This window comes from Equus asinus, chromosome 27, assembly GCF_041296235.1.
Source record: "Equus asinus isolate D_3611 breed Donkey chromosome 27, EquAss-T2T_v2, whole genome shotgun sequence".
Taxonomy (NCBI): domain Eukaryota; kingdom Metazoa; phylum Chordata; class Mammalia; order Perissodactyla; family Equidae; genus Equus; species Equus asinus.
Genome location: NC_091816.1, coordinates 7,635,136 through 7,661,153, shown reverse-complemented (window position 1 = coordinate 7,661,153; position 26,018 = coordinate 7,635,136). Strand labels below are relative to the sequence as shown.

The 26,018-nt window shown below is 39.6% G+C and overlaps 1 protein-coding gene across 1 annotated transcript in view; it reads left to right on the top strand.

Moving 5' to 3' along the window:
* The window catches only part of KCNU1 (potassium calcium-activated channel subfamily U member 1), a 150,098-nt gene that overhangs the window by 109,613 nt on the left and 14,467 nt on the right, over positions 1 to 26,018 (top strand). Inside the window, 4 exon segments of the mRNA XM_070499718.1 lie at positions 13,236 to 13,332; positions 16,812 to 17,036; positions 18,413 to 18,599; positions 24,473 to 24,544. Of these exon segments, the coding sequence (XP_070355819.1) occupies positions 13,236 to 13,332; positions 16,812 to 17,036; positions 18,413 to 18,599; positions 24,473 to 24,544 (581 nt within the window).

Genomic DNA, 26,018 nt, shown 5'->3' with positions numbered 1-26,018 from the left:
ATACTCATTATTTCATGTGGATTCAAGTTAATGTCTATTGGCCCTACATTTCAGCCTGAAGGACTCCCTTTAATATTTCTTATGATGTAAGCTGCCAGCAACAATTCTGACAATTTTTGTTTATCTGGAAATGTCTCAATGCCTCTGTATATATAGAATTCTTGATTGATTGTATTTTTCTTTTGGAACTTTGTATATATCTTTGCACTGCCTTCTGGTATCCTGTAGATGATGAATTTCTTTTTTTCTTGCTGCATTCAAGATTCTTTTTTTGTCTTTGGCCTTCCACAGCTTGATTATGATGTATCTAAGTGTGAATCGCTTTGAGATTATTCTACTTGGAGTATGTCAAGCTTTTTGGACGTGTAGATTAAGGTTTTCATCAAATTTTGGAAGATTTTGGCCATTATCTATTGAAATATTCTTTCTATTCCTTTTTCTCTCCTTTCACTTTCTAGGACTCCCATTATGTATATGTTGATACACTTGATGATGTCCCAGTTTTCTGAAGTTCTGTTTATATTTCTACGTTCTTTTTTTCTATGTCTCAGATAACCTCCATTGATCTGTACTCAGGTTTGCTAATTTTTTTTCTTCTGCCAGCTTAAATCTGTTGTTGAGTTCTCCTAGTGAAAACCTTTACACTTATTACATCTTTCAACTTCAGAGTTTCTATTTTGTTCGTCCTTGTATTGTCTCTACACTGATATTCTTTATTTGGTGATACACTGTTCTCAGAGTTTTCTTTAGTTCTCTGGGAATGGTTTCCTTAAGTTTTGGGGCTATATTTATAATAGCTGTTTTAAAATCTTTGTCTAGTAAGTTCAAGTTCTGGGCTTCCTCAGGGACAGTTTCTGTTGACTGATTTCTTCATATGTATAGATCATACTTCCTTTGCCTTTGTGTCTTGTAATTTTTTATTGAAAGCTGCATATTTTAAATAATATAATGTGGAAACTCTGGGAATTATTTTCTTTCCTCACGCCAGAATTTGCTGGTGTTGCTCCTACTGTTTGTTTGTTTAGGAACTTTTGTGAACTAATGCTCTAAAGTCAGTATTTTTTGTGGTATGTTGGCACTTAAGTCTCTACTATTCAGCTTTGTGGTTAGCTAATGATTGCACTGAGATTTCCTTAAATACCTTGAACCAATGTCTCTCTGCCTTTGCCAAGGGGCTCTGTGTAAGATTAAGGAATGCCTTTAACACTCCAGCAGTTCACATCTCTGCCTTAGCCTTCATCTCCTGCTTGTGTAGAATCTCAACAGCCAAATGTAAGTGATTATGGATGTCTCAGATCTTTCCTGGGAATCATGTGAACAACTCTGTACATGCATGTGTTTTTCTTTTAGACTCTTAGAATAAATAAGTCAAAGTTTTTCAAAGCCCCCTATGGACTTCTCATTCTCCAATTTTTCCATTTAAGGATTTTGGTTAACCTCTTGTTTGATACACTGATCTCTCTACCTCAAGTATCTGGAATTTTAAACAATTGCTGCTGATCATTTCTGGAAAATTCCCCAGGGAACCAGCTATTCCCACTGAGGAAGCTCTGAGTCAGGTCAAATAAAGACAAGCCTTGTGATTGAGTGTCTCCAGGGAGCTGCCAGAAAGCTGAAATAATGACATTCTCTATGAATAGGGCTTTTTGGGAAGTTCAAATTCATTCTTACCTCCCTCCCCCCAGTGGCTGCTATACTGCTGGTTTTCACAGGTCTGTGATTGTGAGGCTATTGGATTTCAAGGCTACTGTAGAGCTGAGGAGAGGGGAACAGGAATAAAGCAAGTTAAATATACCATGAAAGTCACAGTTCTTACCAAGATTCTGCCATTTTTTTCTTGAATTAAATACTTCCCAGATTTCCTCAAGCCTCTGGTTAATTTCTAGAGTTCTGAAAAAGTTCGTTTTGAGAATTTTTGTCAGTATTCTCCTTGTTTCTATGAAAGAATGGATTTAAGAGGTCCTTACTGCCATTCTGGAAGTGCTTTTCTCCATGACTAGTTTTTCTAGTTTGTTTTTCATCTTTCCATTAAAATTTTTATGATCCCTTAAGCTGATGTAAAGCTATCTCTTTACAGCAACTCCTTTCTTTATAATCTGCCACTTTTAATCTACAAATCCAAAAAATCAAACATGTTAGAATTATACGTAATGCATGTAAAAAATTGCTATTACCAAATGCCACAGGGAACTTGTGATATCTTTTATCTATGCAAACATTATTTTAAAATGATTTCAGGGTATTTTCTAGATCAGGGGTCAGAAAATTATGGCCTGAAGGCAAAATCCAGCCCACAACTCGTTTTTGTATGGTTTGCAATGGCAAAGGAGTATATTTAATTTGTAATGACAGTACAGTTGTGCTAATAGAATGCAATATACATTGACATTGTCAGACTAGGCACTTACACAATATTCCTAATTCACAGTAAAGTGCTGGTTTAAAAAAATTAGGAATTTTAAGAAGACTTCCTTATCACAGGAGAATTTGCAACCAAAGTTTGTTTATGAGTGGCTCATTTGGTAGCCAAGCAAGGAAAGTCATTTACTGATGGGAGTCAATTAAACTGTGTTTAATTGCAGCAGACAATAAATGTGTTCAGAGAAAATAAAATTAATATTATTTACCTTTTAGCAAAAGCAGTTGCTTCAAGAGGTGATATTGGGAGCAATATCAAAAGTCAATTAAAAAATAAGGAAAGTGATTTTGAGTGGTTTCCTTTGGTTCCTTATGAGTTGATAAATATTACTGATACCGTTTAGTTATTGTTTATTAAAGGAGCCAATACTGAGTTTAAGGTAACCAAAAAATTAGCCTCTGTGAATAGTCTACCTGCTGCAGCTACCTGTGAAAATATAAATTTAAACTGTTGAGAAAACCCTAGTTCAGTACAATCTGAAGTGGAATCTGCTAAGATGTGTTAGAACTGATAGCTGTAAAAATACATGTGGAGCAGAAAAAATTCCTAGTTGAACAAGTTTACTGAACTTGTGAAATTCAAGGTATAAAGATACCATGCTTATTCATTGTATTATTCATCATCATGTATTTTGTTGGAAATATTTGACTTTATCATGAGTTATTTGGCTAAGAATGTCAGTGGTCAACTTCATTTGCTCTCATCGACTTCAACATTGTTAGTTCTGTGACTTATTGTCAGAAATAGAAGCTGAATATCCTGAATTGACCTACCATGGAGCAGTTCAAAAGCTCAACTGTGGTAAAGATTTATTGTGATTTTTTTGAGCTCTGGGTTAAGTGTGAACTTTTTCTGATTGAGACCTGCCATCAATCACTATTGTTGAACACTAACTGGCTTCAAAACTTAACAATCACTGCAGCTTTGATAATTTTTCTTTATGAAATAAATATAAAATTAAAAACAAAGCAGATCTTACATGTGAAACATTCTGTGATAAAGTCATTACAATGACAATTATTGTTCTTTGAATCACAAGTAATGTCATGTTTCTTTATACACTTCCTATTATGTCAAAAGTTAAAACCAGAAGCGAGATCACCATTTCAACACAAATTTGCAGTGGATATATTTTCTAATCTCAGTTCCACCATTGTTCTTTTTAGGGGTGGGGCCTTGATGCAAGTGCAAAGGAAATCTCTGTATTTTTAAGTTCATTTACCTGTGCAATTGAGGAGCTTCCCCCTAACCTTCCATTGCAAGTGATTAATCTGCTATATGATGACATGCTAAAAGGCAAATATTGAGAGAAGAGCCTAATAGAATTCTCTAAATGCCTTCTAAGTGATGACTATGCTCAATTAAAATCACATGGAGCATTATCTGTATTTGGCAGGACCTATCTGTGTGAAAAGATGTTTTCAAAGATGGTAAATGTAAATCTCACTAGGATCAGCATTGACATATGAAGATTTGCAATTGATTTTGATGATAGAGAACACTAACTTTTAATGCCATATTAAGCAAAATCCCTTTAAAAATTCCTTTCTTTTCATGAGTAGATCTGTCATACAAAAAATATATTCATTATTATTATTAAGTTTTGAATATCATCAATGAGAAATTGTGAAAATTTATTTTCTCTCTTGTTCTATCACTATATAATATCAATTTTGTCTCTTGGCCTGCAAAGTTTACATATTTCCTATCTGGCCCTTCACAGAAAAAATTGTATTGATCCTGTTCTAGATAGTTAAGTTGACCGGTATCACTTCAGATGACTGGAAAAAATAGGTAAAGACTAATTTTAGGATAATTTTACAAAGGCATTAATTCTCCCACCCAGGCTATTACTAAAAGTTTTGACTATATTAAAAAAATGTTGAAGAGCTTGGAAAAGTAGAGGTGAATAAAGAGTGCCCACATAAAGAATAATTGACTCTTCAATTATGAAATCTCTTATGTATATAAGATAAAGGAATCAAAGTGTAGAATAAAATAATTATTAAGGCACCTGAAATTTGGTGCAGCTACTGTTAGACTTTTTCCCTGTAGTCCTGAGTGATAGAGGATGAGTTTCTGTCATATGGTCAAGTGGAAGAAATTGGGAGAAGATTTCACAAAACATGTAGTTTCTTTATTTTCTTACAGAGTGATGAGAGCTCAAGCATACCTTGGAATCTATTTCCATGGAGATTGTGATATGGAAGAGAAAGACATGATAGGAAAGCAATGCATTCTTGCAAAAATCAAGAAACTACTCACCAGGAAGGCAAATATTATTTATATTTGTATTAAGTATCTGTATAATTCTGTACAGATGCCAATTCTAATCTATAAAAGTAAGAGCTTCTTAGCTGAAAACCTTGACAGTGCTCTATTTTGGATCTTCCATTTGATCTACAAGGGCAGTAAAGAGGGACATGCACACACTTCTGCCTGCTGGACGTGTAGTGGTGGGCCCTGGGTAATCTCATCAGGGCTGTGAGACGTGGCAAGAAAGAGCCAAGTCGAAACCCACTTATCAGCATACACAGTGGTTCCATGGTACAGGAGACACTTAGATGAGACATAAGAAGGAATTTTATTGCCAAAAGTTCTGTGTGTGTGTGTGTGTGTGTGTGTGTGTGTGTGTGTGTGTGTGTGTGTGTAGTGGTGATCTTTATATTATAGGAAAGTTCCCAGGAAGTTTGTAGAATCATACTTTCTCTCTCCCTCTCCCCTCCTCTCTCTGCTCTAAATGGCTGCAACTAAGTACATAACATTGGAAAGGCAATAAATGACTCCACAAATTCCTTCTGGGGATGAAGAAGTAGGGGTAAGAGGTGGGGCATCCAGATGGTTTCTTGATATAACAGGCCTCAGCTTCAAGAAATTCATATACTAATGTCACCTATATAGTCACACATAAGAAAACCGAGGACTTGATGTGCTGCAGAACCTTAATTTCAAGTTAGAGGTGAACAGAGTAGGATGAACATTCTACTTCTTTCCTTTTGTTCTCATTCATCTTGAATTTAAAGAGCTAAAACATGGAGAGCATCTCAGGAAGTGCTCTCACAACGTTCCTTCCTTATCAGGCTATCCCACCCTGTGACTCCTCTTCTGTCTCCCACTAAAGAACCCTGGCTCTTACCTTTCATCCCTAATAACAGCCTGACTTTAATCCCTTCTTCTTATTAAAGCACTCTAACACTCTAACCACAACCTTTCCCTCCCACCGAGACCTCTAATTCTAACTTTTCACCTTTAATCAAGGCACACCACTTTTAAAAAGTAGCCATCATGTAACACACAGAGCAGGAGGAGAGCTCCACATCATGAGTGATCCCAAGTGGCCCCCGTCTCCATTATCTCCATTGCTTCTTGACAGGTCACCGGTGCTAAGTAAAATGTTATAACACTCAGGATGCCTTTATCCAGCAGGCTTCCCTCCAGTGATGGCTTCCAGATGTGAAGAAATTTTAAAAGTCTGTGGCCCTCAACACATCGTTAGGTCCTTCAACCGGTTCCAAAAATCTGTAATCACCAGAATACTAATAATTTGTCTCCATTTTGACATCCAGCAACAGAGATTTCAGAGAAACCAAAGAAGGTGGATAAGAAGACTTCACAAATAAGTTCCTATTTCTAGAAAAAAAATCCGCTAGTATTCATGTACCCTGGAATTATTTTTACTTCCTCTGTACTGTTTGTACCTTTCAATTTAATAGCCCTCCCTCTTTCTCTGTCTCACACACACACACACTAGCACATGTGCACACTCACACCAGTAACATTTTGATGGATGCTATTTTTTCCAGTCCTAATTTCTTCTGGGAGGTTATTATTGTTAGTAATTGCCCAGGCCAAACCGCTCACCTTACTGCATAAGGAAAGAATTTTTGTCACGCTAATCTCTGACCCAGGCTCAATCCCATAAAACCTTAGAAAGTACATCGGTCGAATGAAAAATGAGCTAGTTTTCAGATATTTCAAATTCCTACTTCCCACCTCCATATCCGCCAAAAAACTAAAAGAAAACTCTTTTGCTTGAAATTTGCATTTGTTTCAGTGATGTGTTTTAGGATCAAAAGAATCAACGTAACCGACATAATTGTTCAGCTCCTAGTCCATTGAACGGAGAACACTGTATCCCAAACCGCCCATGAAAGGAAAATGTTTTTCATTTAGGTCAACCTCTATGTTTACAATGTCATTTGATATTTGGAAAGAGTTGGGTGGTGTGAGAAAGAGCACCTAAAAATACAACCTCATGCTGAAAAGATTAGCTGAGAAAATTGTTCCCATGAGATGTGAGGCTTGCCCGAAGCCCGGGGCTCTTCTGCCCAGGGCTCAAACTCCAGCCTTTATTACAGGTACCTGCTGCTCTGGGTCATGCCTCATTTGTCCTCACATTGTAGGAAATCCCAAATGCAATATCCATAAAATATAAAGGGATTTAAATGAAAGTCTGTCTGGGGAATGGGTGAGGAAGAGGGAAACTGTCTTTTTTATCTTTCTCCTTGATCTTCCGTCTGGTAACAATTTGAGTTCTTAGATGCCTACACGCATGTTTTCACAGAAGATGCTCTGCGGAAAGCTGTCAGTTTATACTCATCAGAAATAAAGCAAAGCTTAGCAGAGAGATTCTCAAATGGTGAGCTCAGATGTGGGTTTATCTAATACCATCCTATTCTTGCCCAGCCCTGGACCCAGGCTACTCTGACCTTGAGTCTAGCTTCTAAGCAAGAGGGTTGAAAAAAATGTCTTTGCAGAGATTTTAAGTGGTAAACATTGAAAACAGAGGCTGTGGATTTGATAGACTCCACCTGTAAAGCAGCATTTAAAGGCAAACAGAACACTATTCACAGCTGATTTGGTTTATGTTAGAACACAGTTTACATCCTCCCATGTAGACTGAAGTAAGATTACACTGAATCTAATGATATCCTGAATTTTAATACATCTCCTCTTTAAAATATTTACAGTCTTTTTTTAATCACACCTACAGAGTTTACTATTAAAGTTTATAATTTCAAAATGACTTCATGAAGACTTTGCATATTCAAAGAATCAGGAGACAGGAACCAGAGGGAGTGTGAAAGATATAATTCACTGGAAGCTGTTTGTCTTAAAACATCCAAGACTCTGGCCACCCAACTGTCCTTTCTTCCACTGAACATCAACCAAACTCATCTATAGACATAAGGTGTAGAAGGTTGTCTGGGCGCATCATGGAAGGTTTTCTGGGCACAGTGTTTTGGGTGTTTTATTCTTCCTTCTCCCCTCTTCCTCCTTTTCTAGGAGTTTTCCCCATTTTGGCAGTAGAGTGACCAGTTTTAGTACTGAAATTCTCCAGTCCCAGGAAAGCCCTTTTCTGAGCAAACCAGAACAGCCGGTCACCCTCGCTGCCACACAGCAGATTTCTTATTCCCTTCCTTTCCTAAGGTTTCCCACCTGGCAACCAAGATGGTGTGGTGCTTTGCCGATGGCCAGGCTCCTGTCAGCACATGTCATGTCCTGTGAGATTTCATGGCAGGTTTTCTCTCCTTTTTCCCAGTAGGCTCAGAAAGACTATCTGGTCAAGCTGGAGGGATGGCATGGAAGCTCATGCACGATTTCTCCTTCTCTTGGCGAGGAGTGACCACAGAGGCCTTTCTAACAGGGAAGCTAGATTGTTCTCCTGCCTTCCTGAGATTCCTCACAGTCTCTTGATCCTGAAAGTTCTCAGAGCTCACAGGAGCCCCTTTCTGCTTGCTTATACACAGGTTCCTAGGGGAATGGACTGTAAAAAACTATCTATGTTTTTAAACCTTAAGTTTCCCTACAGGTCAAAATAATGCCTCGTAATGAATAAATAACCACCAGCTGAAACCTAGAAAAATGAAATCATCAAGTGGCCATAAAGACTCATTTCTGAAATTTGACTATAGCATGGGTGTCAGTGTGTAAGGGTGTATGTACATGTGTGTAAGATTGAGAGAGAGGGAAAGACCAGCACAAGATAGAGTGGGAAGCACTGATAATACAACTTGCCCTCACCTCTTCAAATTTTAGGTGATTTTCTCCTTCTCAGAACACAAAAGGTGGTATTCAGAAGTGACAGTAAATGAGCATTTTCAGATGAGGGGTGAACTGAATAGGCTTGTTGCTATATACAAAGTCATTGGAGAGAAGGCAGCTGTAGCCTGCAAGATGCAAAGTCCTCAGCATCACCAAAGGCATCCTGGGACTGAGCAATTTTTCTCCATTTTTGGTGGGAACTTGATCACTGCCTTCAAGAGAACATTGTAATGGATTTTTCCAAAGATTGAACCATGAAGGGCGCTGAAACTCCTGGCCCTAAGGACACATTCCTCCTCTCCTCTCCAACCCTTGGCCAAGGGATTTGTTCTTCTCCCCATGCTAAGACTTTATGAAGCTTGTTACTTTTACTTAACTCAAGCCTTGAGCAAAAATTATATCATTCTGCATACAGGCCAGAAAACTCTCTCCTGAGAATTTACAAGCCGCCTATGAAGATTAACAGAGTTTTCAAATGGGATGGTCACATGCCAGGATTTCCTAATGCATCCAGAAATGATGTCCGCAAAAGGAAAAAGGAACAATAGGTGCTTTTTGAACTTTCTAATAGCTATTGTGAACAGTGGAGGGTCTCATTCATTGGTAGATCATCTTCAAGAATAACCGGAGTCAACTCTGTAAATTGGAGATGATGACAACAGACTTAAACTCTTGGAAACCATGCTTCCTGACCTGGCACTGAAACCTACCCCACCTTCTTAATAAGGGTTTTCCTACATAGTTTATCTCTCTCCCTCATCAGGTGCACCACTGGAAACCAAAGGCACGTGGTCCTTCATTTATATTTTCTGCTATGTGATAGCATTCATATAGGATAAGTTGCTATGGACATGGGAGAATAAAACTTCTGTTCAGAATGGTTCCAGAAAGCAGAGAAGAAACAGCCTGCCTTCCTTAGCTAGGACATATTCAAGCATGTACTCCTAAGACATTGGCTTTATGCATGTGAAAGCAGCCTGAAGAAAGCCAGTCATCAGTAAAAAAGCCAGAGGCTTTATCCACGTGCTGCTCTGCACATCCACAAGTGGACTGGCTGCAAAGGTTGTTCTCGCCCAGCACATTTGTCCTATCAACTTCCTAAGGTGGAAGTCAGAGACCTGATTCTGAGGACATTTCAAGGTTTAGTGCCTCCTGGATGCTCTCAGGTTTCAGTACGACACTTTGCTTGGACACCCACAAGCCTATCTTGTGACCAGTGAACCAACTCCACCCACATCCCAAACGTTTCTTGTTGAGGGCTCTCTCAGATAACTCCCACCATGTTTCTTGCCAAGCTGCCCTACCCAGAAAGCCCCCTCACCTGAGAAAGAGGCCTCTACTGTGGTCAGGATGTGGCTTTTCTTTTTTGCTCTGAATGACCTGAATGGTGCCTTGTGGCTACCTTGTCCTCCAATAGCATCAGTCTTTATGTTATAATACTTGTTTCCAAGTTCTAAGACTGCTAGTGCTGCACATTCTCATAGATGATTTATTAGTCTCTTTAGGAAGCTATATTTCTGCAAGATTCATGTCATTTGCAAGGCATATGGCAGAAGGGAGCTTTAGTTAAGGGATGGTGAACTAAACTGCATCAGGTTTTGCTTTGGCAAGGACACCAGATGGATGCCTTTATGATGAAGTGGGTCTCCTCTAGCCTCTTCTTTTATGCAGGGCTCCAACAGGTGTTTCCTCTAAGGCATATCTGTTTTCCATAACATCAGAATGAAGAAAGATGTTGGCTGTGACAGCTTGTGTACATAGATCATGCTTTTATTATGATAGAAAGGTGTACAGTGATTGATTTGCTATTCTGAGTCAAGTTAAAATGTACTTGGAAGAAGATCATCTTCCATTTGCCAAAAGGGCATTTAATTTCCAGACCAAGCACTCTCCATTCATTGGGGGAGGAAGGAGGGAAGAGGAGAGGAAGTAGGAAAAAACTGCAGAAAGTGACCAGAAGAAAAGTAGGAGCATTTGTTGTAGACTGGAGTGGTGAAGGCAGAGAGCAGGAAGCCATTTCCCTGAAGATAACTTAGCCACACTATATCAACATCTGAGGGACAGTGTCTAGGAAACTGCACATAGAGAGAAGAGAAGTTTCTATGAATGAGTAACATAGCCAGTTCTCCAAATCCTGATAAAAATCAAAACCAGACTCAGGTCTTAGGTCTGATCCCTGGTGAGTCTCTTTAATAAGCTTGGCATAAAGCCATCACACTGGTCCTGTCTAGTACCATTAAGAGAGCATGTGTTGTGTGGCTCTTAGAATTCTGTGTTGGGACTCATGACTTCTCAATATTTAAACCACCAAAAGGCATGTTAACTTGAATGAACAAGGTAACCTATTTTGGTCAAGCTGACCTTGAAGCTTACAACATCTTTTGGCTAGGTAAATGACCACAGTCCACTAAATTTATAGGTAGATCTTAAATGGAGAGAAAAATAAAGAAATGCACCTAGGCCTTGGCCAATCGGGTTAGCAATTAGCTTCTCTACTTTTCCAAACCCTTCTCAAGTGCCCCATCCTTCCACCCCAGCTTCCCTGTCTGGGTCCTCTCTCTATCCCATTACTTTAGGCCTGACACTTCAACCCAAGTTTAAGTAAGTCCCTTTGTCTGAAAAATTATGGCCTAAGATAGCAATTTAGAAACTAACCTGGGTAAAGAGAGCAAAATTGCTAGTCATTATATTGGAGTCTGAGTCTTTGGGCCAGGCATTGGATAACAGGCTGTGTTAGTTCACGAGGAAAATCCCTAACCCTTCAGCACAGAGAGTAATAGGTTGTATTTCTCCCAGGACATACAGTAAAATCTCACAGGAGAATGATGTCATAAGCTACCAGAGCTGAACCTATAGTGTGACATAGTACAGTGTGTCCCCAAAGATGTATCAAGGGATAGTAACATATTTTTAAATAAGTAAGTAAATAAATAAAACAAGTACATAGTAAATAGCAAACGTTTTGGGGGTCAAATAAGTGTGTGAAACATTGGTGTATACAAATTTTAAAGGATTTCCTTTTTGTAAGACTTTTCAGAACCTTCCATATGCTAAAATGTAGTATGAATCTCGAAGAGGGGAAACTTTTCTCAAGATTTATTTGGCTACAGAAAACATTTCCTCAGGAGTTCTCTGGTTACATATTCCATGGAACATGTTTTGAGAAAAGATATTTGTGTTAGGATAAGATGGACTTAGGCGGTGGTAACAACCACAAAATCTCAGTGGCTTAGCACAACAAAGGTGCATTTCTTGTTCATGTTACACATCCAGCACGGGTCAAGGAGGAAAGGGCACTCTGCTCCACATTGTCACTCACGCAGTCAGGCTGGTCGTATCTATAGCAGGTTAGGAAAGAGCCTGAAGAATCACACCGGGACTTTTCACTATGTCAGCCATCAGTTCTCACATTTCCTTGGCCAGAACTAGTCATGTGGTCCCACCTAACTGCTCCTATGGTAAGGAAGGAAAGGAGAATTGAATGTTGTAAGCACCAGTAATCTCAACCTCAGCGTTATATTCAAATGCCAGCTTTACAATTTGTTAGCTCTTTGACTTTTATCCCTAAAATAAGGAGTATTCTTTAAAGTCTCTGGGAGAGACAAAAATGCTCACTGAATATTTCAATTGTTTCCCAGGTTCCTCAGCCCCCTTAAAGTTAGCAGGAGCCATGTGACTAGCTCTGGCCAATGAGATGTGAGCAGCAATGATGTGTGCCACTTTGGTCCAAGGCAGTTAAAAGCCTGGGCTTGACTCTCCACTCTCTTTCTCTTCCTGTGCCTTAATAACTGAGGAGGATGTGTGTTCCAGGTGTGTGGGCTTAAGATGATAGAGCCTCTGTCTCCCTAAGACTCTGAGTGGCAGTATGGAGCAGAGACACCTGCTCACCTGAGTAAAATATATATTATGAGTAAGAAGTAGCATATGTTGTGTTGAGCCCCTGGGATTTTGAGGTTCTTTCTGCAGGCCACACCTAGATTCTCTTGACTTAAATAGGTCCTTTCTAACCTTAAACTTTCTGTGATCCTAGAATGGTCTCCTCTCTAATAAGCAAATGTACATTCCTTAGGATGTGAGTTGGATTCTCCCAAAGATCATCTAACCCTTTTGGTGACCGAATATATTACATGATAAGTGTTGTGCCTAAATGCAATGTGGGGTGATCACATAGAGGGCTTAGCCACGAACTTAGAGCAATATTAGAGCAAAGTTTAGCCCAATGTAGGCTGGTGATGGAAGCTGTAAAGAATGCAGAACACATTTAATAAGTAAGAATGTTTCAACACAGCCTCATAAGGAAAGATATGGAAAGGAGAGCAGAGGAAAACAGGGTAAGGAGAGAGATGCCACGCAAGACTCAATCTCACAGCCTTTTGAGTTCTGTATTCAGGTACCTAGGACACCTCTCATGACTTCACCCAAGCAATGGCAGCATCATGATAATAACCAAATTAAGAGCAGAAATGACTACCTTCAAGGCACATATAATCTAAGGTAAAAAGAGAGACTGATGGATCTGTTAAACACACATGCAATCCTTGTGGCCTTGTGCCCAAAGTGCTTAGTATGTCTTCAGCTGTGATACAGTCGGCATTCAGCTCTTGGTGTGCTTCAGACATGAATCTTTATTTTGGAGCCTCACAAACCTGAGGCTGTTCTCTTCGTGTTGTTCTTTGCTTTGGGCTCAAGGATCTAACGAGTTTGACATCTTGCCTTTGTTACACCAGAGCCCCAAATGTTCTCAGGCTAACTTTCTGTTCTCCCTATTCAGGACTTTTCCGCATGAAGTGCAACAAGATTTTAGCCAGCTTGACAGCACTGGCATGTTTCACTGGTGCAAAGCAACCGCTTTGGAGAACGTGATTCTGGTAGGTTATCTTGCACCAAATCAAATCAAATAGACCTTCTCCTAGGGTAAATGATGTCCTTCTGCTAGTCCTAAGTACCTGCCATTTCTCTTCGTAAACTGTGGATTTTGAAGGAAAATGCATACCTCATCAGCCATTCAAATTGCATGCAAGGTAACAGATGTGGCTTTTGACAAAGACTATGTAGGTCATACGCTAGGATTTAAAACAATTACATCAGATTCTTCAACTGCTTCTTCCCTCCATTAACAGTTTAGCTGAGTCAGTTATTCAGAATAACGTTCTCCTGAAACTTTGATGTTTTGCTACTAAATCTAATTAATTTAAATGCACCAGGGAAATATACTGTTTACAAGAACTCTGCAGTCTTTCCTCTTTTTTTTTAAGTAAGTAATCATTTTCCTAGTTTACTGGTTTTTTGGAGGGGTATTTTTGTTGAGGAAGATTGGCTCTGAGCTAACATCTGTTGCCAATCTTCCTCTTTTTTCTTGAGGAAGATTGTCACTGAGCTAACATCTGCTCTAATCTTCCTCTATTTTGTATGTGGGATGCCACCTCAGAGTGGCTTGATGAGCAAAGTGTAGGTCCACACCTTGGATCGGAACCCTTGAACCCCAGGCTGCCGAAGTACAGCATGCGAAATTAACCACTATGCCACAGGGCTGGCCCCCCTAATTGACTAGTTTTAAAGTTTGGATTTTCTATAGCAGATTTTCTTAAAGCTGTCTACACATGGACTTAACACATTCACCAAGAATGTATTTCCTAGATGCTCCCCTCCCCGTACAACATGAGTGAATCCTTATGTTAGAATCCTGTCCCTGTCTCTGTCCTTTCAAGGAGGCAAACCAACTCAGCTCACTAAAGTGTCAGCAACTAAGAAATAAAAAGCCTTATGCCCTAAGTCTTCTGGATCCCCATCTATTCTCATTTTCCAGAACTGGAAGCTCGGGTCTAATCCCAGTGGTCTACTTTGCAAGCAGTAGTTGGTAAATTTAACTAATAAAAGTGATTGCTTGCATATTGTATGAACTCTATATCATTTTTTCAACTATGACTAATTGATAATTATATATTTTTTCCTGCTTTCCAAAAGTAGTTTAGTTCACTTTTTTCTGTTAAACACACGCACACACAAGATCCTTGTGGCTCAGTGCCAGTGTCCTGTCAGAATATGTTCCAATTTTCGTAAAAGCAGATCAATCATTTGATCAGAAGCACAAAATTGTCAGTGCTGTCATATCCACTAGAAGGCTATTTGGGTTGCTGAAACTCACCATTTTAGCAAGTATGTCTTATTCTAAACTAAGCAAAATAAACATCCGTTGAGCAGGAAGCCAAACATGTTTTCAGTGGGAGGGAAATCTTTGAGGAGGTTGGGAAGTTGGTTGCAGATGGAGGCATCCAAGAGACCAAGAAATGGAAATCACAGACGTTCTCTGATGCCATATTTATTAGGCACGCAGTCAGGTTGCTGTAACAGATCTCCCCCTTATGACACTTGACGTGGAATACAGTTCAGAACACCCACTGAGTCTCTTGATACATTTAGAAGGGCTTCTAGTTTAAGAAATGCTAAGTGTCTCAAAACTTGTGGCCCTGGAGGGGAGATGTCCAGATTGCAAAGTTCAGGGTGGCTTTGAACTTGGTTTAGTTTGCAGAAGGGTCCAGGGGAAGCAGTCGATTTAAGTTACTTTGAACGAACACTGCATCCTCCTCTTCCCCCAAAAGCCACCATCTCTCTCAATTGGGAGACAATTTTGTGCCACAGTTTCCTGGAGAAATTGCCTCTCTAGCTGTGCACAGTAATGCACTCTGCCATGTATCTTGTTTCTAATTGTTTAGTTCTACTTACAAGAGCAATTGTTGGACTTCAGGCATGTTACATTAAATACTGTTAAAGGCTTCATTATTCAAGTTAAAACTAATCAGATTAGCTAGAGACAATTATTTAATAGGTTTGGTTAAGATTTATATCACTCTCTAGGAAGGCTCTCCAGACAAGTAGCTTTATTCCCCCTCAGAACATGATTCCCTTTGGAAAGAGTATTTCCCAGTATATGCTAATTTGACATACTCTAACTGTTGAGATGTCAGATGCTACTTATTTATCTTGTTAGATTTCATCCACTCCTGTTTCATAGAAGTTTGTCATTAACCCAGCTAAGGACTGGCATAAGGTAGAATGATATACCCACTGGAAATATTCTGAGTCTTTATGTGCTCAGGAATGTAGGACACGCTTCATAGAGGAAGTCCTTTTAAATACATTTAACTTATTCTCTACCACCCTCCAAGAGTCCTCCTCTGGAAATCTAGGAATTCAATAAGATTCAGATCTTATTAATAGTTATTGAAGAATAGTGAGTCAAACAGCGTACTTTCAATCTATTAATTAATTTCCACAACAGAATGAACTTTTATTTTTAAACCATTTAAACTTAAAGAAATTGAGGGTCAGGGATGTCAACTAGTTTGTTCATAGTCATGCAACTAATGATGAAACCCGCATACAGAATCAGCTCTTCTCACTCCAGGTCGAGTACTCATTCCACTCCATCCCAGCGCCACGAGAGATGATTGATTCATTCCCTGAAAGAAATCATACCAAGGCTTAAAATAAGTTTCCTACAGGAATAACATTCTTTTTTATTAAAGTTACATTTATTGTTTTTAAAAGTCTCCATGAATGTGGGGGAAATCTCATCTAAATATTCGTCATGAATATTATTTTGTTTTCGACTTAGAGGTATAAGGGAGATGTTATCACTTGGCAATGCTGATGATAGTGAGAGACATAGTCAAATGTTTGGGATCAAATGGAATTTTTATAACCTTCTAATTTCTTTTGTGCGTTTTGCATGATGATTTCCCTCAGCTCTGGAGTCTATTCAATCAGTTCAGTGTATGAGGTTAAACCATACGAAATTGACAATATTCAACCATTTTTGACCCATAAAAAGTCAATTTCATGTGGTTCAAACTAATATGTATTTTCATTTGTATGAAAAGCCAGTGAAAACTGCAACATGTTATACAGCTTGATGTAATTTTTAGGGCTCTCTAGAAGACTTAAGTTTAGCAATGGAATTTGGAATGTTTTAGTTTTTCATTGAAGCTTCCTACAGCATGTACAAGGCTAAAAATGTATAATGAAAATAAGAGATATTTTCTCCATTTGGTTCAGTGATTTCACACCTTGAGGTATGATGCTGATCTGAGTTTTAATTGATGCACTTCAAGCTAATAGAAAACTAAAAACAGTGAAATAAGAAGGAACTCCGCAGAAAGATAAAAAGTATAATTGCACACTGTTGATAAGGTCCATTTTTTATGAGCAATTTGCAAAATTGTATTATCCTCATGAAAGTGCTCCTCTGGTTGTACCTAGAAGAGTTGGGATGAGGGGAAGGAGCCCTCTCTGAGGGACTCTTGTCTTGTTTCTAAAAATGACCAGACTCTGGCATGCTTATGCTTAGAAACGAAGCGACAAGTCAAAGCATGAGTTTCAGAACCACGTTGTAGCATGTATCTTTGGAGACGCCCACTCAACGCTGATGGGGCTTCGGAATTTTGTAATGCCTTTGAGAGCTAGCAACTATACCCGGCAGGAGCTGAAGGACATTGTGTTCATTGGCTCTCTGGATTACCTGCAGAGAGAATGGCGATTTCTTCGGAATTTTCCCCAGATATACATTCTGCCTGTAAGTATCACATAAGGGATAGTGAATATTTATAATGATAATAACACTAACAGTACTAGCATTAATAATAACAAGAATAAAATAAAAATGGCTTGCAGTTATATAGTGCTTATTGGTACCAGAAACTGTTCTAATCATTTTACATATATTAACTCATTTAAACGTCAAAATAACCATATGGGGTAGATTTTAAAGACGTTGAACTTTAGGGATAGAGAGAGTAAGCAACCTGTCCAAGTTTACACAGCAGGTTAGTAGCAGAACTAGGATTTAAATCCAGACATTGTGGCTCCTGAGTTTATGCTGAGGGGCCACTCTGTTTTATGTTTATAACTATGTTTTATAGTCTTTCTATAGATCAGAGTTTCTCTGCATTTCTGAATCTGATTCTGACTTAATGGCTGAACCTAAGCTGATACTGGCCAGCCTCTGCACTCTACCTCTCTCATCTTTTCTGGAGACACGGCTTTTATGGAATACATAACGCCATGCAGTCCTTGATAGATGAATGAAAAGGAAGAATTAGCTTTACATTTCTGAGAAATGGATCCACTATGCAAATGTGGCATTGTGGTTGTTATCATATTTTCTCTGAAGCTTCATAGGTCTGTATCCCATTATATGCCACCATTTTCCCGGATGAAAAACAGCCATTATGTGTGGTGTGAAATGCCACCAAAGCATTTGATTTTTCATGAAATAATGCTGTCAATATGTAAGGAGTATTTTTCAAACTTCAAAAATGGTTCTCTCAAAAAGTAAATTTTGTTTGCTTTTTTAAAAAGCCACCATAAAGTTCCCTGCCCTGCTCCCATACTTTAGTCCATAGAAAAGAAGAAAAGAAAATGACCAGAAGTCTCCAGACCCAGCTAGGAATTACCAATATTCAAGTCTAAGCTACCTGAAGGCAGGACCAGATCTATCCCTGTTTCTCCACCAAAGGAAAGAAGCAAGCAGCACTTTGCTAGTTAATCTGGAGAGTACAAGCAGGGTGAGCTACAGGCAAAATTGTAAGGATGCAGAATCTGCCTTTAGACTCATAACTTCTCCTTCCTCTGAATTTTCCTCACCACTGTTACCCTTACTCTGCTTCTCTGCTCCCACCTGAGTCATCTAAATGGATTCAGGCTCCTCCCTCCCCACCCTCTTTTGTGTCACCCAACATGCTCTCAGAAAAGGGTCTGTGAAATTTAGTCACATTAAGATATTAATGATTGATGAGGCTAAATCTGTCAACTATCAGGCACTAAGTCAATGGAGGCTGGAGAGGCTTTGGCTCAAAAATCACTTTACTCACAAAGATCCACCACCATGAGTCATGATATAAGATCCTTTCATCTGGGAAGTCCCTTCTTTACCTGGTTTTCTCTCATTAGGGATCTGCACTCTATTCTGGAGACCTCCATGCAGTCAACATAGAGGAATGTTCTATGTGCGCTGTCTTATCCTCCCCATCCAAGTCAGCAAGCAGCCCGACTCTGGCAGACACAGACACCATCATGGCCACCCTCGCCATCGGATCATTGAAGATTAGGTGCCATACCCAGACAACCTCGGAGCCACGTAAGAACAACGCCCTAACAGGAAGAGGCTAGGGAGAATGGAATAAGGAAAGAGAACTAACTCCTCTCTGCAGCACTTTAATCATGGGGAGGAGGAGAGGTTGGGCCAGATGTCCTCTAAGATCCCTTCCAACTCTGAGAATGCTGTTGTAGAAATAGTGGACAGCTCAGTCCTTGGGAATCCTAAGTCAAATGAAAAATGATATTCATCTCTTATAAATGAATGCACATAACACTGTTTCCCCATTTTAAGGAAAATCACAAAATTGTAAATGCTATTATTGTTGTTATTGATCAAATATCAGTGAACATAACAATTGGTATATTATTATAATTAACAACAGGTATTATTGTTGTCAATCAATTCTCATTGGATCTTATAGATGTTCAAGATACTATTCTTAGTTTCATGGTTGAGAGAATGACATATATTCTCATCTCTTCAAGATGCTTTCACTATATAAATTTTAGAAGATTATCTCTAAGGTCCGTTCCAGTTTCTATAGACTGAAAATGTCATGTTTCAGCTTCAAATTGGAAAGAGACAGTGAGAAATGGAGACGTCTTCAGGATGGGGCTCGTGTCTTTTGCTCCTTTGTATTTCTCTCAGTGCCTAGTACAACTAGTAGTAGATGCTTTATACACACCTATTGAATTAAAGCCAATGAGCCAGGGAGCTGGACTCTTGAGGAGTTGCCACACATGTCACACTACCCAGAATGTGCTTGAGGTAAATTCCCACTACAAAATTGTGGTTTCCCTTCTCTCCCCAAATGGGAAAATGCTTTCTACAAATGTTCTACTAGCCACTCAACCTAATATGAAAGTACTGTTACTGAATAATTTTCTGTATCTAAAACAGATTTTCAATTCAAGAAATAAAGGTAAACCATGATTGGAGTCCATACATAGAGCCATTTCCCTTGGGGCTGTTGATCCTCTGTAATCAAGCTCAGGTATTCAGTCCTCTGGCCACATAGCTGGTGACCACAGCTATTCCACTTTGCATGGAACTTGGAGATGTCAGATGTCAAAGGCATTGTAAAGCTTTCATGATTATGGCTATGGATAAAAGTGTTCATGAGTCAAACTGGAAATACAAAAGAACTCTCTCTGACTCCTAGGCACTGTTGCTAGGAAGGAAAATATAAGGTTCTTGGGACAAAGGAATAAACAAGTAATCTAGTCTAATTTTTGGTAGGTGCACTGAGCCAGCTACTTGACACACCCTCACTAAGCAACCAAACACCACTCAGCACCCAGGATTTCAGGAGTTTTTGCAAAGCAGAACTAATAGCAAAGCACCTCATGAATATCACGGTACCATGAAAATTCAGACTAAGGAGGTGTGAGCCATACCTCTGCTGAGAAAATCTGAAGATCCATGAAAATTCTGTTGTGTTCAGCTTGTGAATCCTTAGCCTAGCAATTAGGGTCACTCAGATTTACAAAAGATCTGTGCGTGGTGTGTGAATGTGAGTATATGTGTGTATCATTCTTGCAACTTTCTGTAATTGGGAAGAAAAGAAATATTCACTTTAAAGGCAGTATTATCAATAAACAAATGAAAATGCCCACTCAATAAAAGCTTGTGATAAAATGACAACAGGAGGAGCCATCTAGTTAATCATCTGGGTGACTTGTCTTTCCTGTTATTATATTATTTTAATCTCACATCCTATGTAGGCTAGAAAGATATAAACCTATGATTTTAATTCTAGCTTCCTTTATATCTAATGATTTTCATCCTTTCTCTTATTTATTCATTCATTCAACAAAAATATATTGAAGTATGATGTGTCCTGTACTCTTTTATAGGCTAGAAGGTTGCCCTTAAAGGAACAACTAACTGGATTGGTAGAAGGAATAGAGGACAGAGGGAAAAAGGATTGGAAAGAAGGAAGAGAAAATGAAGGACTGTCAAAGTATTTGAATCTCATGAAGTATGAGTAGGCACTTTCCTCAAAGATAAAAGAGAAAGTTTAGAGAAAAATATATTGTGCAGGTCTTGTATCATCCTTCTGTGGATGTCATCATACCCTTTTGTGTGATGGGGAAATATAAGTCCAGAAAGGCTCTACTGTGCCACCTAGCGAAGGTCATAAATTCTGTTTGTCTTGTGCTATAGCATCAGTAAAGTCACATTGTCAGCACATATGAATAGCAAAGGACTATTACTCAGAACTTCACCAATTACTCTGGCATCATAGAAATCTACCTGGAGTTTATATATAGAAATTCCCAATCCTCAGAGAAGCTTGTTTGGTTCTATTAACCACTCTTTCCATTTCATATTAATACTCCTCTTGCACCATACCTAAGAGGTGGAAACAGGAATACCCACATCCAAGAATTGAAAGTATAAATGATGGTGAAATTCTTCCAGGAGGTAGAAAGCATCTTCCGTGCTGAGCACCAACATAAGTCTGGCTGATGCACAATTTTCTTTCCCTTCCTCTAGGACAGTGATTCTCAACCAGGGTCAATTTTGCACTGAGAGGTCATCTGACAATGTCTAGAGATAGTTTTGATTGTCACAACGTGGGGGATGCTTTTGGCATCTAGTGAGTAGAGGTCAGAGATGCTGCCAAAGATCCCATAATGCACAGGACAGTCCCAAGTAATAAAAAACTTTTTGGCCCCAAATGTCCATAGTACAGAGATTGACAAACCTTGCCCTGGCTTACCTGGTGAGCCTTTTGTGGGATTAGTAGGCTTTCCCACACCTTCACGGTCATAATAAAGTTGCATATGAAGCTCATCTAGGACCATCAAGGTTGTTGCATACAGTGATTCACCAAGAGATGTTGGGGGTGGCGGGACAACGGAATCAGGACTCTCCAAAGGATCAGTAAGAACGCTGGGCCTCCTGGACACCTCCATGGAAAACTTCAGGTTTTCCAGTGATATTGTAATTACTGCCCTGTCACGTCATAAAGAGAACAGGTAGGCAAACCTAGGTACTGAACTAAATAATCTGTGGCATAATCTAAACATATAACGGTAATTAAGTCTGACAACTTAATATGCTACTGAAATTTAAATGTACAGTAGTAATCTACAATTAAGCAATCTTTTGTAATAGCAACCTGCCAGCCTGGAAGATTTCAGGTATAATACTGTGTACTATTAGGTAGCAAAAATATTGACATTAGTAAAATGTGCCCAGGCTATGATCTGACACATATTCAAATTAACTATTGCTGTACAGGAAAAGATGGAGTTAAGGCAGAAAGTCAGCTGCCATCCTTCAGCTGGTGTCAGAAGCAGATATTTAAGCAGTCACTTCAGCCGATGTGGATACGTCTGTATCCAATGAGAACATTTGACTCTGAAAGTTAGGATTTTCCAAGCCCTTTGTTCAGGGAACTGGAATCAAAAAGTAGGGTTCAAAGGAGAATTTCCTCTTTGAGGGAAACTGATCTCAATGTCTTACTGAAAATGCCAGCCAAACTTTGTATATTTTAGTAGGGCTACAAATTAAAAATGGCATGGGCTTTGATCTTGGTGCTCATCAGAGTATGAAAAGCCATCCACCGTTTCTAAGCTATATAATCTTAGGCAAGGTATGTAAAGCCTGAGTCAGTTTTCCCATCTTCAAAGGCGATCTAAACACACTTAATTCACAGACTTGATGTGACCGTGGTATAATTCTTATCTCCCTACTCTTTCTACTGCTTACAGCAGCCAGAGGGACCTTTTGCAGATATTTATCAGATAATGCCAATTCCCTTCTTTAAACCATAATGGTGACTCATGACAAATATGGGAATATCATATAGGGTCCTGCAGGCCAATAGGGAGTTTGAATTTTCTCCTATTTCATCCTGTTTATACTGGCTCTTTCCTACCTTAGGTCCCCTATGCCATTCCCTCTGCCTGGAGGGAATTTTTCTCATCCCTCAGGACTCTGTTCCACTGTCAGAGAAGCCTCTCCTCAAACCCTGTCTAAAGTAACCTACCACGTAAAGGTTTGGGTTTTTTGCAGCCCCCATCACTATATGGAAAAATTTTGTATTTGCAACATGTGGTATGTCTCTGGGGCAGGGACTCTTCACAGTCCTAGCATGGAGTATATACTCTAAATATTTGTAGAAGGAAGAAAGGAAGGGAGGAAGGAAGGGAGGAAAGGTACATAAACCATCTCTCACAGTTCTGGGAATAAAGTAGAATCTCATTCGCCCCAAGTCTTCCTGCATTATGGAAATCCCCAGAGACTTTTTTAGGGAAAACAGCTCAAGGTATTCAGATCCCATCATGAATAAGATTTACCAGGATATTAGGATGTCTGAACTCTTAGCCATCAATGTAAATCTGCCTCTTAAATAGCAGTGTGAACAAGGAAAAGATGGAGTTAAGGTAGAAAGTCAGCTGCTGTCCTTCAGCCAGTGTCAGAAGCAAATGGACTTCCATTCCCTCACCTGAAGTTAAAGGGTTTTACTAAATTACTAAGGTCAGGTCTAACTGTAAACCAGATGTGTTGAGCTCTTCCCGTGGGGCTTCTGTTTTTACCCTGAATCGTCCTTGAAGCATGACTCAGAAGTTTAGTGGCTATCAAAAATATAAGCAGCTCTACTCTGCATTAATAAGAAGTGAAGGCTTTTTATTGAATACTTCTTGGGGAGATGGAAGAGATGGTAAATATTGTAGTAAGTGGCATTCTTTCTGAAAACAATCTCTTTTTGGATTTTCTCTTTCCACATCCCCATCTCCATGACTAGATCTCCACAGCCTCTCTTTGTCTGTCTCTTGGGCTGTCTTACCACCTAGCTCATCTCCCTTCACTCCACATTTCACTCTCCCTCCCCTGCCACCTACCTGGCTCAGGAAACAAAGGATCCTCCAAATATTTCACCTTCTTCCAAGGCAGCAGAGAATTTTAACTACAAGTAGAATTTTAACTTTCACAGTATTTTTCCCCATTACGTGATATTCTAGGGAAAGTTCAAGAAAGGTAACCAACAGTTTTAAAGCATAACTTCTGATGAGATCCTTGTGTGTGGTTTTGTTTGTTAACGAGACCCCGATTCCCATTTCTCTCTTCTGTTTTCTTTCTTTACATTTTTTATTTTAATTTGGAGACCCAAACTCTGGTATCCTGCTTTTTTTCTTTGAAACTCTTCATGGTTCATCATGTGATCATGCTGTGTTTCAGACCAGTGCTGAGCATCCGCTCTCTTTTGGAGAGACTAGATGAGACTAGACCAAAGGCAGGAGGGAAGTCTGTCTGTAGCTGAATTCAAAGGTCAGAGGCCCCTAGTGACACTCTACCCAGTCTTTAAGGAGCTCCAAAGGCATTCCAGGTTGAGGCAGACTAACCAGAGATGGGAAGCAGCCAGTTCAGCTGAAGAAGAAAGAAGACATGAGCAGTGATCCAGCCCAGAGAGGATCTCAAAGAGCCAGAAACTAGTCATGATGTCTCCAAAAGCACTGATGGAACAGCTATTTGTTCACAGTTTCCTCAAGGTTATACAAGCAAATGGATGTGATTTGAAGCACTTCCTGCCTGAGCCATTGTTCAGCACCACCACTCCATGGAGAGTAATCATTATTTACTTATGATGTCAATAAGCAACTACTGGGAGAGCTTTGTCTTTTTTGTAATTCATGTGAAGTGCCAATTAGAAAACCTACACACATACACACTTACACACACAACACACCATATGTCTCAAAAGGAGATGCTGAGGAGGCCCAAAATTTTTTTTTTTTTTGGAAATATGCAGAAGGATTTAGGATTTGGGCATGACAGTAACTTTGCCAAGAGAAAGTATTTAAGTTACACGGTGTACTTCTATATCCTTGTCAACGTTTGCAAGGCACTTTATTTACATTTGTCAATCTCTTTTCTTCTTTGTTATTATCTGTCTACAGAGTCTTCAAGGGGCTGTAATGGATATTCTGAAAAATCAGACTACAGAAGAATCCCCATTCTCACTGAACTGAGTAAGTTGTGTTTCAAAGACAAAATTCAAGGGACAAATCTTTGTGAGCCATGATTGATGTTCCAAGTTTCTTTTTAAAATCCACAATCCAAGGACTGGGGAACCAGAACGTGGCCTAGAGAGCATTAAGTGCTTGACTGGACTTTACACCAGGCTTTTACCCAATTGGTGACATCATCCAGCAAAGCATGCTAGATCTGGATGTCAGGATGCAGGAATAGCATCTGCTTTCTCCACTCTTCCAGTTATCAGAAAAGGGAGACCAGCAACTGGCTCAGTCTCACTGAGAGCGAATCTCCCACAGGCTGGGACATGGACTTGAAGACTGCTAGAAAGGAGCTCTCTATACCAACTTACCTACCCATCATGGAGCTTAGGTCAGGCAGCTTCCTTTCCTGTAGTGATAGCAGCGCTGGCATTGGGGTGAGGAAAGTAAGGCACCCAGGGTGCAGACTTTAAGGAGACATTCACTCTTGGGGTCCTTAAATTTTGTGTCCCAGGAGTCTCCCTGTATCATCTTAAGCCCGGCTCTGAGTGGTGCTCTTCTGAAATGGAAGTACTCCATGCAGAAATAACAGGATAAACTTCTATCTCTCACCAACACCTTATGGAAAATGCACATACATGAAACTTTCCTAGATATGAGGAGCTCTGAGAACAGAAAGAAGGGAAGGGAAGACAGGGAAGGTGACTGGGTACATTTTGGGGTATGTTTGTGAGGCACTAGGGGACACACTGGGATTTAATACTGGTAATAACTGATGAAAAGAGGGGAAGATGCCAGAGAGGTGAATGGTGCCTTTAACAAAGATTGGACCAACTCCAAGATGATCTCTAAAGCTGGTCCTGAGCATGTGATTTGACTCGATTCTATAGTGTAGCAAGATTCCTAATGGGCATTCTATGATTCAGGGTATCTAAGCTGAGTGAGACTTATACCAAACTAGATGAACCCAGAAATGAAGTCCCAGAAATGAAGCAAGGGTACAAAGAGAGGAATCAGTAGGTGACATTACCAAGTTGTCTGGGAGTGACAATGCAGTAGGTGGGAAAGAGTCTAGTCCCCCTGAATCCTGGACCAGCATCTCTTCAGATCCAGCTTTGAAGATCTCAGATCTCTTGATCCTGACTGGTACCTGCCAGCCCATTTGTAACCCTCTCAAAACTGTCAGCTGCAGTTTTTACTTTTAATTTTTCTACCTTTTGAACCATCTCTAACTCCGAGGTGTATATATACCAAGGACATTGATTAGAAGACTGTAATGTAAGAGTATTTGGAACGGAACCAGCCAGCTTCTCACGGGCCCAGAAGTGTATCTGGTCCTTCTCCAGGGACTTATGTCTTTGTTCAACTAAAGGCTTTCTGGCACTAGGTGGCCCTTGTCAAATTAGCCTGACAAGTCATCTTCCAGCTCACTTAGTTTTTTTGTTCTTGTTCCGGCTGGAAAGGGTCACAATTACACGAGAGTTACAGG